This window comes from Bison bison, unplaced genomic scaffold (genome assembly GCF_000754665.1).
Source record: "Bison bison bison isolate TAMUID 2011002044 unplaced genomic scaffold, Bison_UMD1.0 scf7180017864167, whole genome shotgun sequence".
In the NCBI taxonomy this organism is placed as follows: domain Eukaryota; kingdom Metazoa; phylum Chordata; class Mammalia; order Artiodactyla; family Bovidae; genus Bison; species Bison bison.
In genome coordinates this window covers 2,736,760-2,751,023 of record NW_011494739.1, presented here as the reverse complement: position 1 = coordinate 2,751,023, position 14,264 = coordinate 2,736,760, and the positions used below count along the sequence as shown (strand labels likewise).

The window sequence follows — 14,264 nt, the reverse complement described above, 5'->3', positions numbered from 1 at the left end:
CTGTGGTCATGTATGGATGTGAGAGTTGGACTGTGAAGAAGGCTGAGCGCCGAAGAATTGATGCTTTTGAACTGTGGTGTTGGAGAAGACTCTTGAGAGTCCCTTGGACTGCAAGGAGATCCAACCAGTCCATTCTGAAGGAGATGAGCCCTGGGATTTCTTTGGAAGGAATGATGCTAAAGCTGAAACTCCAGTACTTTGGCCACCTCGTGCGAAGAGTTGACTCATTGGAAAAGACTCTGATGCTGGGAGGGATTGGGGGCAGGAGGAGAAGGGGACGACAGAGGATGAGATGGCTAGATGGCATCACTGACTCGATGGACGTGAGTCTGAGTGAACTCCGGGAGTTGGTGATGGACAGGGAGGCCTGGCGTGCTGTGATTCATGGGGTCGCAAAGAGTCAGACACGACTGAGCGACTGATCTGATCTGATTATATTATATTATAAAAATATAATAATATGATAATGAGTCTTTTTAGTTTTATACATTCTAATCGATAGTAGTCATATCTCCTAGTGGTTTTAATTTGCGTTTTTTAATGATGACAGTGTTGAATATATTTTCATGTACTTATTTGCCATTTTTTATCCTTTTCAATGAAGAATGGATTCATATCTTTTGCCCTTTTTTAATTGTTTTTTTGCTGAGTTTTTTGAGGGTTCTTTTCGTATTCTGGACATAAGTCCTTTATGAGAGGTATGTCCCGTAAAAATTTCTCCCAGTCTGTGGCTTGACTTTTCATTCTCTTAAAAGTATTCTTTAAAAGTGCAGAAGTTTTCATTTTTGATGAAGTTCATTTTGTCCTTTTATGGAGTGTGCTTTTTCACCTCATATCTAAGAAATTTTTGCACGACTCACAGTCAAAGGTTATTTTCTTATGAGTTCATCTATAAATTGTATAGGTTTAGTGTTCTTTTAGAGCCGATTTTTAGTTGACATTTGATTATGATGTGAAGTATAGGTCCAGGCTTTTACTTTTTGCCTGTGGATGTCCATCCAGTTCTTCTAAGCCCAGCATATTTTTCATTTCAGGCATTACGGTTTTCACCTCTGGAAGTTTGACTTCAATCTTATAGTCGTCCTCTGCTCAGTCTAACATCTGTGTCACTTCTGGATTGGTTTCAGTTTATTGATTAGTTGCATGTAGGTCATACTTTCCTGCATCTTTGCATGCTTGGTAATCTTGGGATTGTTCATTGAAGAAGGCCATCTTGTCTCTCCTTGGTATTCTCTGGAACTCTGCATTCAGTTGGGTATACCTTTCCCTTTCTCCCTTGCTTTTTGCTTTTCTTCTTTCCTCAGCACTTTCTGAAGCCGCCATAGACAACCACTTCAGTCCGATCACATCATGGCAAATAGAAGGGAAAAAGGTGGAAGCAGTGACAGATTTCCTCTTCCTGGGTTCAGATGGTGGCTGCAGCTGTGAAATTAGAAGACGATTGCTTCTTGGAAGAGCTATGACCACCTGAATAGTGTGTTAAAAGGCACAGACATCGCTTTGCCGACAGAGGTTTTGTATAATCAAGGCTATACAGTAGCCTTGATGATCTTTTCAGTAGTTGTGTGTAGATGCGAGAGTTGGGCCATAAAGAAGGCTGAGCGCCGAAGAATTGATGCTTTTGAATTGGGCTGTTGGAGAAGACTCTTGAGAGTCGCTTGGACAGCAAGGAGATCAAACCAGTCAATCCTAAAGGAAATCAACCCTGAATATTCATTGGAAGTACTGATGCTGAAGCTCCAATCCTTTGGCTACCTGATGCGATGAGCTGACTCACTAGAAAAGACTTTGCCTGATGCTGGGAAAGATTGAAGGCAGAAGGAAAAGAGAACGACAGAGGATGAGATGGTTGGATGGCATCATTGACTTAATGGACATGAACTTGGGCAAACTCCAGGAGATTGTGATGGACAGGGAGGCCTGGCATGCCGCAGTCCATGGGGTTGCAAAGAGTTGGACATGACTTGGCAACCGAACAACAACCATCTTTAGATGCTAGACATTGTGAATTTTACCTTTTGGGGTGCTGGATATTTTATTCCTAAAAATCTTCTTGAGTTTCTTATGGGTAAACACTTGAGTTACTTGGAAACAGTTTGATCCTCTGCGGTCTTGCTTTTATGATATGTTAGGTGGCTCCTCCAAAGCAGTGCTCAGGCGGGGGCTGATTACTCCTCACTGCTGAGGCGAGATCTTCCCAGAGATCCTATGCTGTGCCTCATGAACCATGACATTTTTCAGTTCAGCTAGTGGGAACCAGTACTGATCCCAGTCCTGTGTAGGCTCTGAGCACTGTTCCTTGTAAACCTTTTGGATGGGTTCTTTTCCAGGCTGTGAGTGGTGTCCTCAGGCCACATGCATTGATTAGTACTGTGGTGGGTACTTATGGGGGACTCTGTAGATCTGGGGATCTTCCTTTACGCTCTTCCCCTCCCTGGTGTGTGTTCAATAGACTCTGTTCTGTTTTCTTCCCTCGGAAGCTCCCGAGGATATAAGCCGGGTAGGGGAGGACGTCATAGCTCTCACCTTGTTAATTTTATTTCTCAGGGATCACAGGCTTTAATTGCGAAGTCCAGTGTCTTCACTGTTGTAACTGTAGTCTGGCCTCTTTTTGGTTTCATTCAGTTTCTTTTTTTTTTTCCTGTGGTTGGTTTGTCTGGTGTCTTTTTGTTTCAGTTTTTGGTAGAAGGGTAAATCTGATCCCTTTCCTCCATCTTGGCCAAAACTGTTAATACCTGTTTTGATATCATAGTTTCTCTTATATTCTGCATTCAATACTGACAAACCTAATTCCCACTCGAGAAAGCATCATATGCACATTCATTCCTGCTTCTTAATGGACATTGCTTCCTCTTTTGCATAACCTCCTTCAGCATCCTGCAAATTATAGCCTTGGAGTTGATTTCCTCATTTGTTAAAAGCAGTCTCTGGCAGATGGATGGAAAGGCTCCTGAAAAAGAAAGGATTCTGAGATGCCTAGCTTCTTGTTGCCTGCTCTCACCCTTGATGCTGAGTTCATTTGGGCTGAGGTCAGTGTGTGAAGAGCTTGAAATGGACTAGAGGGAACATCTATGGTGAGTATTATGGAGAGTGGAGATCTAGTTTTCTCCCAGTTTGTCATTTATAGAAAACTATTTATCATTTCTTTGATCAGATAGTGATTGTGTTCTGGTAAAGAGATGAGCTACATGTACACCCGAACTTGTTAGTTCTAGGGTGCCAGTTCCTAGCTTTACAGTGACTTAACCGGGGTGGATCTCCATCTTTGTGTCTCCCTTTCAGTCTTCAGCTCCCAGTTTCAGGCAGTATCATCACCCACTCTGCCCTAGGACATCTGTCCCTTCTCCTCCTCTGTTAGGACAGTAGTTCCTGTCCCCACGACTCCCCATTTTCCTATTTTGTCAAAATACAGAAAGTCTGGTGACTGTGATAAAGCTGGCAATTGATCTCTGCTTCCCCATTCCACCTACCAGTGTTGACACTGTTTTTTAGGTTGGAATTTCCCTCCACCTCTGAAAACATACAACAGAATTCTGTGTTTCGCTGAGTCCTTAGAGGGTTGCTTAGAACCATAGTGGTTGCCCTCCCTCCACCTCCAGTGAAATCAGTATTGTGTTAGTTATATGTCAACAATGGGCTGGACCCTTCCAGTCTGGGATGAAGATGTGTTTTCAAGACCTCAGTGACAGCTATCACAATTGGCTGACACTGGCTTCTGGAGAAACCAATGTGATGGTCTTTTGTGAACAAGGAGTTGCAGGTATCTATTGGTCTTTTGTCATGACACTCATCCCCTGGCATTTCCATCTCTGAAATGCCCTCTTTTAGTGCAAGTTTCCCATATGGGTTGTCTGGCTTATGAGAAACTGGAATGGTAGAATGAAAATGGTTTTTGGATTTATAGCCTAGCTTTAATGCCTTACCACATCACTTCACTTCTCTCTGCCTCAGTTACTTCTTCTGTGAAGTGGGGACAGGAATCCTTTGCTGTGGGGATGATTGAAAAAGTTCATGTGTGGAAAGTACCTTGCCCAGTCTCTGACTCAGATTAGAAGCGCTGCCCACAGTTGAACCAGAGCTTTAGACAGTTTATCAGTGAAAGGGTTTTGGTATCTTTTCCAATGCTCCTTCTCCAATACCAGCTGGTATCCTACAGTTCAGTTACGTTCTGACACTACCCACTTTCTGTAAAAGATGATGGGTGAATTCAGGGAGGAATATGGCTTGCACATAGACTGACTGTGAACTGTGTGCTTAAAGGGCCCACAGTTGCTCTCAGTCTGGGAGGAAATCCAGAGTGCTGGGAATTCCTGCCAGGAGTGTGTCTGCTTCCCCATTCTCCAGAACAAGGTAGACAGCCTGCCTCTGGTATCAACTTACTGCTTTGAGTTGGGGAAGAGCCTTCGCTAGCCTGGAATAGAGGGACTGCCTCAGCTCCTCAGAGGCCCACTAGGACACAGGAAATCCTAGGACACCACCAGGTCTTCCAGTGCTGGCCTCTAGGACAGGCACTCTCCTGCTGGCTCTCACTTCCCTCATGTCATTCCTCCTCGTTACTCATGTTACAACTGCCCTTTTCCACAGGGATGCTTGAAGATGGAAAGAAATTCGATTCCTCCCGGGACAGAAACAAGCCCTTTAAGTTTGTGCTGGGCAAGCAGGAGGTGATCCGAGGCTGGGAAGAAGGGGTTGCCCAGGTATGCTCTCTTTTTTGTTTTTTTTTTTAGTGTCTACTTCTTAAATAATGTTTATGAGTAGGAAAAATTTCATTGCTAGCTCCCTCACCCAAATAGCTCCTTTTATTAATGTTTTTGTAGAATTTCTGTAAATGCCCCCCACCCCTTCTTTTAGACAGACAGACAGACACACACACACACACACACACACACACTGTTGTGCTCTTTTCTTTTGCACTATACCAGGACATAGAAGAAAGCTGTCCTCATAGAGCTTCATAGTGTAGGCAGATCTTGGAAGTATTGCAGGCTTGTTTTCAGGCCACCACAATAAAGCAAATCTTGCAGTAAAGTGAGTCACATGAATTTTTTGGTTTCCCAGTACATATTAAAATTATGTTTACACTATAGTTTATTAAGTGTGCAATAGCATTATGCCTAAAAAATAATGGACAGGTGATCCTTGAGCAGTGCAGCGTAGGGACACCAAACCCCACCTTCCTGCCCCCTGAACAGTTAAAAATCCACACATAACTTTCACAGCCGGTCCTCTGTGCTTGAAGTTCCTCATCCAAGGACTCAGCCAACCATGGATCATGTAGTGTTCAGTGTTAAAAAACACTGACATGTAAGTTGACCCATGCAATTCAAACCTGTGTTGTTCAAGGATCAAATGTATGTGCCTTAATTAAAAAAATACTTTATTGCTAAAAAATGCTAACTAACATCTGAGCCTTTACCGAGTCATAATCTTTGTGGTAGCAAATCAAAGACCTCATATTGCTATACAAATGTAGTGCTGAAAAGGTTCAAAATACTGCGTGAATTACCAAAATGTGACACACACACATGAGGTGAGCAAATGCTGAGGGAAAAGCCACAGGTAAGCTTATTCCACCCAGGATCGCCACAAACCTTCAGTTTGTGACAAACACAGTGTCTGAGAAGCACAGTAAAAGGAGCTTATGTCTGTATCCCTCAGGTGGGTGTACTACAGTTTATTTGACCAGGACTCTCTTGATGGCCATTTGGGTCTTTCCCAGTATTTCAGTATTATAAACAACACTGCAGTGATTAATCTTGAATGGACTTTATTTTACATTTGTGCAGGGGTTCCCACAGGCAGATTCTTGGAAGTAGACCGAGTGGTTCAGTAGCTCTGTGCACTGGATTTTGACATATTGCCATGTTGCCATCTGTAGGGATTACACTGAATTGCCACCAGTGGGCTATGAAGGTGCCTGCTCCTCCCAGCCCTTCCAGCACAGTGTTGTTAAAAACTTTTGGCTTCAGGACACAATGAGTGAAAAACATTATCTTGGTATGGTTTTAATTTGTATTTGTCTTATTATTGACCATGTTTTGTCAGACCACTTCTGAGAGGTCAGGCTCACGGAGAAAGTAATTTTGTTTGTCTTAAGTCTATTTCTTCACTTCTCCCCTCCCCATTTGTGTAAACAGCTTTTGTTCTGCCAACTCTGTGAAATTCCCAGTAGACAATAAGGGACCCAGGGTTGCCAAATTTCAGTTGGATTTTATCCTTGTGCCGAGCCCAGGAATTTGTTCTTGGCACTGACCAGGTAAAGGGATGTTTATTGTGGCCTACAACCCAGGGAACTTTATAATCAGGCTCTGCCATGGTGGATAATTAGTCTATTTCCTCTTACCAAAGAGAAGTGGAGATATAACCAATGTGGATAGAGGGATTTCTGTTCTTCTGTTTTTTCAGAATACACTTTACATCCTCTATAAAATGTCACTGATTGATCTCCAAATAAACTGCTTAAACTTGCAGAAACTGCCTTTCTTAGGTGTCTAGATTTTTGTTCCTTCCTGGCTGGGAGTTGGCAATAGAAAACAGAGAGGATCTTTGTGGCTTACTTCCTTTTGGAAACCTCTCCAACTGTACCTTTCTGTCCTGTCTCCCACCCCAGACGTCTGGTAGGCTCTTGGGTCTGTAGCTCACCCCCCATCTCCCATGCCAACCATTGTCCACTCCATGGCTCATCTTCTGTGGCTGTTCCAGCACTGGAACAATCATTGTGTTGTGTGTCCCAGGAGCCGTCGCTGCTACTGAGCTAGTGTTATCAGCCTACTTCCCATCCCAGACTGGTAAGGCCTAATGAAGTGTTAGGGAGATCCCTAGTCTCCCCCTGCAGCCAGGCTGCTTTGAGTCAGTCACAGTGCTGTTGCTTGGGGGAAGTCTGGGTGGTCTGAGACCTGCATAGAGCATGAACTCCTCCATATAATATTTCTTTAGGACATACATTAAAGGCGCAGGAAGAAGGGTTGTCTTTTGCCCCTTTTCCTGTTCTTTTGATATTGTTCCAGTTTTCTGTGCTTATAGGTCTTCAGTCCTGGCACATATACTATTTTGGCAACTTGCTTTTTTCATCTAACCATGTATCTTGGACATCTTTCCATGTTAGTATAGTTAAGGCCACTGTTTTCTTTCTAGAGGCTAAGAAGAATGGTACAGCTGTACTATGAAACCACGCCCCTTGCAGTGGGCATTTGAGTTGCTAGCAGATTCTGGAAGTGGAATTGCTGGGTAAAAGGATATCATTGCTTTGAATTTTATTAGATTAAGCCATATGCTTTCAACTGTCCTTACCGCTTTGGTCCAACATGTCCCAGTTTCTCAAGGGCGCTGTAGGAAAGAAGCCTGTAGCTTTCTCTTCAGTCACCATCACTTGGACTGAGTCAGAGAGCCAGGAGTGCACACATGGAGAGGTATGGGTATAGTTGGAGAGGCGTCTGAAGGAAAGGAAGCCACAAAGATCCTCTCTTGTTTTGTACTGCCAACTTTTAGCCAGACAGGAACAAAAATCTAGACACCTGGGAAAGGCAGTTTCTGAAAGTTAAGCTGTTTGCTGCTGCTGCTAAGTCGCTTCAGTTGTATCCGACTCTGTGCGACCCCACAGACGGCAGCCCACCAGGCTCCCCCGTCCCTGGGATTCTCCAGGCAAGAACACTGGAGTGGGTTGCCATTTCCTTCTCCAATGCATGAAGGCGAAAAGTGAAAGTGAAGTCGCTCAGTCGTGCCCAACTCTTCACGACCTCATGGACTGCAGCTTACCAGGCTCCTCTGTCCATGGGATTTTCCAGGCAAGAGTACTAAAGTGGGTTGCCATTGCCTTCTCTGGTTAAGCCATTTATTTGGAGGTAAATCAGTGATCTTTTACAAAGGATGTAGAGTAAAGTATATTCTGAAAAAGAGACAGAAATCCCTCTATCCACACTGGTTAATCTCCAGTTCTATTTGGTGAGAGGAAATAGATATGGAGACTTAAAAGAGAAAAGTAAAGAGTGGGGATAAAGCAGAGAACCTGCTCACTGTTCGGAAAATAGACATTTTGTATTTGATGAGAAAATGAAAAAGCTACAAATACATTTTAAAAAGTGAAAATTTTCCTGCCATCCTCTGCTCTCCCCATAGAAAAGTGCTGGTATTATTTGTGTTCTTCCAAAAATGTTTTCATGTTTATACAGATAGGTGCAACTATGTATAAATACTTTTCTTTTTGTATAATTGGTAGCATGCTATTTTCATAACAATTGGTAGATGCTACTTGGTACCCCCAGAAAATCTTATTGCTTGTTTTACTTTTTCTACATTTCTGAGTATAAATATAGAGATTGCAGAAAAGTAGCCTGCCTTAAATATGACTTTCTGTGTGTTTTCTTCTAGAGTAAGGTTTTGTTCAAAGCGCTCCTTTTGCAGTAGTATAGATGCCTCTGGTGACAGGCCGCTGAAGGGCTTAGGTGGTGACGTGTCTGTAGTGTTGGCTGCCCAGAGTTGGATTAGTGGGACCAGGACAGAAGGATTGAGAGCCTGGCGATTCTGGGAGTCAGGAGGGATTTTTATCAGTCATCGGGTCCTTGGAGCCAGATGAGGGCTCATCCAGCCTGTCTGCCTGCCTCCACGTCCTCACAGAGGGTGCCCGGTGCCCAGGCAGCCATGCAGTCACCAGAATCACACCATCCTGGCCAAGGAGCACCCAGTAAACAGCTCTGCTTCTTAAGGGAACAGTTGGGGAGCACATCCAGCACTGCCATTCTTCCTTGCTCTTTTCACAGATGAGTGTGGGTCAGAGAGCCAAGCTGACTATCTCCCCAGACTATGCCTATGGTGCCACTGGCCACCCAGGCATCATCCCACCAAATGCCACTCTCATCTTTGACGTGGAACTTCTAAAACTGGAATGACAGGAGTGGCCTCCTCCCTGAGCTCCCCATTCTTGGGTAAGGAACTTAATGCTAAAGAACCTTCCTTTAACTACCTTTGCTCCTCCTGAGTCATGCCCAGTGCTTGATGGGCATCAGAAAGAACCTTGGTGCCTCGGGATGTTTTCCTTTATATTCTTCCTCCGTCAGCCATACTTTCAGTTCTGTTACAAGTTTATACCTTGGAAAGGGACGGCATGTGCTCTTGAAAGAACTCAGGGGGACAGGGCAGCTGATGGTAGCTGTTTAAGTGGAGTATTTTTATATGTAGCTTATAAACTAAAACTGAGTTGGGAACTGGAAATATAGATCAAATTTTTAGTGCTAGCATTTCAGTTCTCTAGAAATAAGATTGGTGATGACTTTGTTTGCCCTGCTGAGTTTGTGCAGCTCCCTCATTCATACATCCTCTCACCGCCTGTTAGAAAGGTATGAATGGGACATTACCACCTGGGCCACCTGCCCCAGGGAGCAAGCCCAGGACACGCAGGACAGTAGGCCAGCTTGTTACAGTGGGTTTAAAGATGAGGCCCAGATGCTTATGAGGTATGAAGGATGTTCTCAGACAGTCCTGGAGAGGATCTTAGGGACCTGAGTGAGCCTTTCTGTCCAACAAGTGAGGAGGCCGAGGCCAAGAGAAAGAGAGAGGCCTTACTCAAGGTCACATCCAGACAGAGACAGTAATGGACAGAACCCTTTCCTGCTTCCCCTTCCTGGACTTGTTTTCCTTCCTCTTCCCTTATTTCTAGGTAAGCCAACTCAATATTCTAATAACACATTACTTTTCATATGAGTATTAGAATCATAAAACATGTGAACGCTGACATCTTTCCACATGACCTCATGCATGTTAAGTCACTTCATTCATGTCCAGCTCTGCGACCCTATGGACCAAAGCCCGCTAAGCTCCTCTGTCCAGGGGATTCTGTAGACAAGAATACTGGAGTGGGTTGCCGTGCCTTCCTCCTCCATGTGACCCCAGATCTCTGCATTTGCTCCCCTCCTGCTTCTGGAACCAGAAGGCCATATAGCCAGGGGTTGGGTGACAGTGATTCTATTTGAAAACAGTAGTAGGTGGCTGCCAGCATTATGGAATACTTTGTCTTAAGGTAGAGGAGTCCTTTTTTTTTTTTTTTTTAGCTATTTCCTCTCAGTGGTTTGATCCTTAAACACCTGGGTCATCCATGCCTGGTCAGGTTTGAGGACTCTGGCTTTTTCACTTGTCATTCCTTCCAGGGGAAACCCTGACACTTGATAGAGCCTCTCTCTGCCCAGAGAGCTGCACCATTAGTCCCTGCCCTAGAAGGCTGAGTCCTTTGAACATAAATGTACCAAAGGGAGCCCTGGAGTAATCCTGATTTGGGAACAGGCTTTCTGTAAATCTGAAAGGACAGGAAAGGGAAGGAGGGGAGAGAGGGCTGAATGGCTATGATTTACCCTGGCCTCAGCCTCCCCCCAACACTGCCAAAGAACAGTTCAGAGCTTCTTGCAAAGGTCTTGAGGGAAAGCTCAAGGCCAGACCCAAAAAGTCAGGTTCGAGTGAGTGAATGAAGACTAGATATTTTCTCAATCCGTTTGACACAAGGAAAAACCGGCTTAGGGCTGTGCATGTTAAAGTCTCTGGGAAGCTTTAAGACTCTTGATGCCCAGGCTACCCCAAGAACAGTTAACCGCTGTCACTAGATGTGAGGTCTAAGCCTTCAGGTTTTTTTTAAAGCCCCCAGATATGCAGCCAGGTTGGAGACCCATTGATAATGGGGATCTGAATTGTCAGCCATATTGGTGGGCTCTGTCCCTCCTGCTGTCCTCAGCAACATAGATGTAACCTTAGGTTTAAAAAGCACCACTAAGGTGTGCAGGAAGAGGCTGCTCACCTGGGAACCTAGCCCGAGCACAGTGGGTCCTTCCCAACTGGAGCAGAGGGGTGAGGACAGATCAGACCTCACAGCTGTTGGGGAAGGGACATGGTATGGCAACAGCCTTGTGGTGGTCCCTTCCCCACACAGAAAGCTTTGAGCTGCTGGGACTTACGGATTTTCTGTCCCCAACAGATGTGCCACAGAAGGATCTGGCGCCTCCAGACGCACACAGCGAGTCCGTATGGAGCTTTTCCTGATGTTCCACTACACTCTTTGTATAAACATCTTCCCAGACTGAATGTGTTCTGCCACCGGCTTTGCTCTTCCCCTTTCTCCTCGTATGTGTGTTGACCTGAACTATATGCCATAAACCTCAAATTACTCAGTTTGTTTTTGTTTTGGGGTGAAGATTGAGTTTCAGTCCTTTGGATCTAGGTTTCCGATTAAGTATTAGTCAAGTATTAACAGCACAAGTAATGGGTTAACTTTAGACTAGGAATTGGTGTTGGGGTGGGGGGTGCAAGAATCTTTATTTTATTTTATTTTTTTGGATAAAAGTTTTATCTATTATATATTAAACGTTCTTGCTGCTGTGCTGCAAAGCCATAGCAGATTTGAGGCGCTTTTGAGGGCCGAATTATTCTCCAAGTTGAGAGATGTCCTCGGGTTGAATTGAAAGCCCTACCCAAAACTGCAGTGGGAAGGGGGAGAGCCTTCGCCTCCACTGCCCCACCCTCACCCTCCTCGTAGACCCTCTGCCTTTTGAAAGCAGATCATTTTCACTGAGATGTTGGACATTGCAGATGTCTGTTCCCCAGGCCAGCAGGGACCTCTGAAACCTTCATGGCCTGGCCTTTTTTTTTTTCATCCTGTGGTTTTTCTAATGGATATCCAGGATTTTTGTAATCGCATAGCTATCCAAGCTCTACTTCCTAAATTTTAAGAACTTTAATCGAAAGTTAAATTGAAGGTGCTGTTTGTAGACACTTAACACCCATGAAAGCCCAGCCATCATGACAAATCCTTGAGTGTTGTCTTAAGAAAATGATGCTGGTCATCACAGCTTCAGCATCTCCTGTTTTTTGATGCTCAGCTCCCCCTGCTGATCTCAGAGTTTCCTGGCTTCTCCTTGCCCCCTCTCACCCCTTTGCTGTACTGTGTAGTGATTTGGTGAGAGAAACTGCTGCCTACTCCCCCAGCCTACCCCCACTCCCTGCACTACACATGAGTTTCAAGTTTTATTATTGCAATAAAAGTGCTTTATGCTGGCTTTTCTCAGCTCTGTGTGATGGTGGTTACTTTGAGGCACCTTCCCCTGCCCTTTTGTGGAGAGAATGGGGTTGGGGGTATGACGGTGGGGCTGTAGTGTCGGAGGCTGTGTCTTAGCAGAGCTGCAGCAGGAACATCCTGCCCCAGTGGTCTTTGGCGGGGGTGGGAGGGAGTGGGCCGTAGACTTGCATCTTCACCATGGAGTGAACTATGTGGAGATGAGGCTGAGATGGTCAGGGACTCTCCTCCTTGCCCATCATCAGAAGTTCATTAAAAGTGAAGTCTGGGTAGAGCTCTGTGCTGGGTTTCCTGGGGTTGCCAGGAAGTCGGGGATGCGCCAACAGGTGAACTGAGCCACAACCCTTTTCAAGATGTGCTGCCAGCAGATGGATGAAATGTTACAAAGGGGAGATTTGGGTTTTAAGCAGGTGCTCCTTGGTGAAACCTGGTATGGAGGTTTTTGTCAAGTGGACAGTGTGAGTGCTTGCAGTAGCTTCCCTGGCCCTACCCTGTATATGCTAAGTAATATTCCCCTCCTCCCCTATCATGGACGTCAAAAATTGTGGTGTCCCACTCCTTTTTAGACACCTTCCAAAATTTCCCTGGTTAAGAGCCTTTGATTTTAAATAGGTGGTTCAAGGACTTGCTTAATAATTTTTAAAATCCATCCAGCCATCCATTTATTAATTTATCTGTTTGTTAATTTGACCACACCACATGGCTTACGGGAGTTTAGTTCCCCATCCAGGAATCAAACCTGGGCCCTTGGCAGAGAGAGCACAGAATCCTAACCACTGGCCTGCCAAAGAATTCCCACCTTTATTAATTGAAGTCACCGGAATATTATTTCAGTGTTATCTTATATCCCCCATAGTTCTTTTATTAAAAAAAAAAAACCAAACAACAGAAGATTTTTATCGTGAACACCCATATACCCACCGCCTAGATTCTACCATGAACATGTTACTGTACACCTGTTTATCATTTTATTCACCTGTCCCTTTAGTCACATTTCAGAATAAATGGCAAGCATCACTGCAGTATCCCTTAGATATCATTAGAATTTAGTACTTGTTTACACTTAAAAACCTATCAAAATATAGAGTAGCACTCTGAGGAAGTTCCCCTGTGCCCTTTCCTAGTCAGTCCCCACCCCACCCCCCAGAGGCAACAGTTGTTTAAATTTTTTCTACTAAAGTGTTGCCTGTTGCAGAGTTTAATTTCAGTATCATCTTAGGCTGTATCTCCTTGCACTCAGACACATCGGGAAACTTAGTTCTCATTGAACTTCAAGATGAAAGAAATCCTCTGGATCGGGGTCAGTTACCCATGACAGGCAGAACCATGGACGCCAAAGATGTCCACATTCTGATTCCCAGAGCTCATGAGTACCTTAACGTGGCAGAAGGGCTTTTGCAGATGTGATTACTGGAAGGACCTAGATGGGAGGGGATTGTCATGTATCATGTGGGAGGATCCAGTGTAATCACATGGGTCCTTAAATGAGTCAGAGATGTGAGAACAAAGACATCTGAAGATACTGCACTGCTGGCTTTGAAGATGTAGGCGGGGACCACAAGCTGAGAAATGGCCGTGGGCCCTAGGAGCTGGAAAAGGTGCGAAAATCCTCCCCAGGGCTTGAAGGAACCAGCCCCGCCAACAGTTGGTTTTAGTCCTGTGAGACCCATTTTGGACTTCTGACCTCTAGAGCAGTAAAATGATAAATCTGTGTTATTACAAGCCAAATCTGTGTTATTTTAAGCCACTAAATTTCTGGCAATTTGTTACATTGGCAATTTGAGCAAGAAAAAACTCACACAGGGTCTTTGTTTCTTTTAATGTGTAGCAGAGAACAGAAGAACAAGAAGTCAAGATTTTTAAAAAATCTCCCAAGATTCCACAACTCGTAACAAATCAGGTTTCAGTTTTTTTCCTGCTTCTTCCCCTCTATTTCCCTAGGGACTTGTCATTTTGAGTTTTAATTACAACCTAGCACAAATTTTGCATTCTGGTTTTTTCCCTACTGAATGTTTTTGATCAGGAATATATGTCCATGTTGCTACAAAGTCTTTGTAACTATTTTAAGAGGGCTGTAAATAAAGTCAAATGACTGTACTAAGTTTAACCACCTTGGAGTTTTTTTGTTTTGTTTTTTGGCCACGCCACACAGCTTGTGAGATCTTAGTTTCCTGATTGACCAGGGATCAAACCTGGGCCCTGGCAGTGAAATTGC

At 44.4% G+C, this 14,264-nt stretch overlaps 1 protein-coding gene across 1 annotated transcript in view; it reads left to right on the top strand.

Moving 5' to 3' along the window:
• The window catches only part of FKBP1A (FK506 binding protein 1A, 12kDa), a 27,832-nt gene extending 15,792 nt beyond the window's left edge, over nucleotides 1-12,040 (top strand). The window contains exons 3-5 of the mRNA XM_010841791.1: nucleotides 4,585-4,697; nucleotides 8,757-8,921; nucleotides 10,955-12,040. Of these exons, the coding sequence (XP_010840093.1) occupies nucleotides 4,585-4,697; nucleotides 8,757-8,885 (242 nt within the window). The 3' untranslated portion in view covers nucleotides 8,886-8,921; nucleotides 10,955-12,040. The remainder of the gene's footprint in view (nucleotides 1-4,584; nucleotides 4,698-8,756; nucleotides 8,922-10,954) is intronic.
• The last annotated feature ends 2,224 nt before the right edge of the window (nucleotides 12,041-14,264 follow it).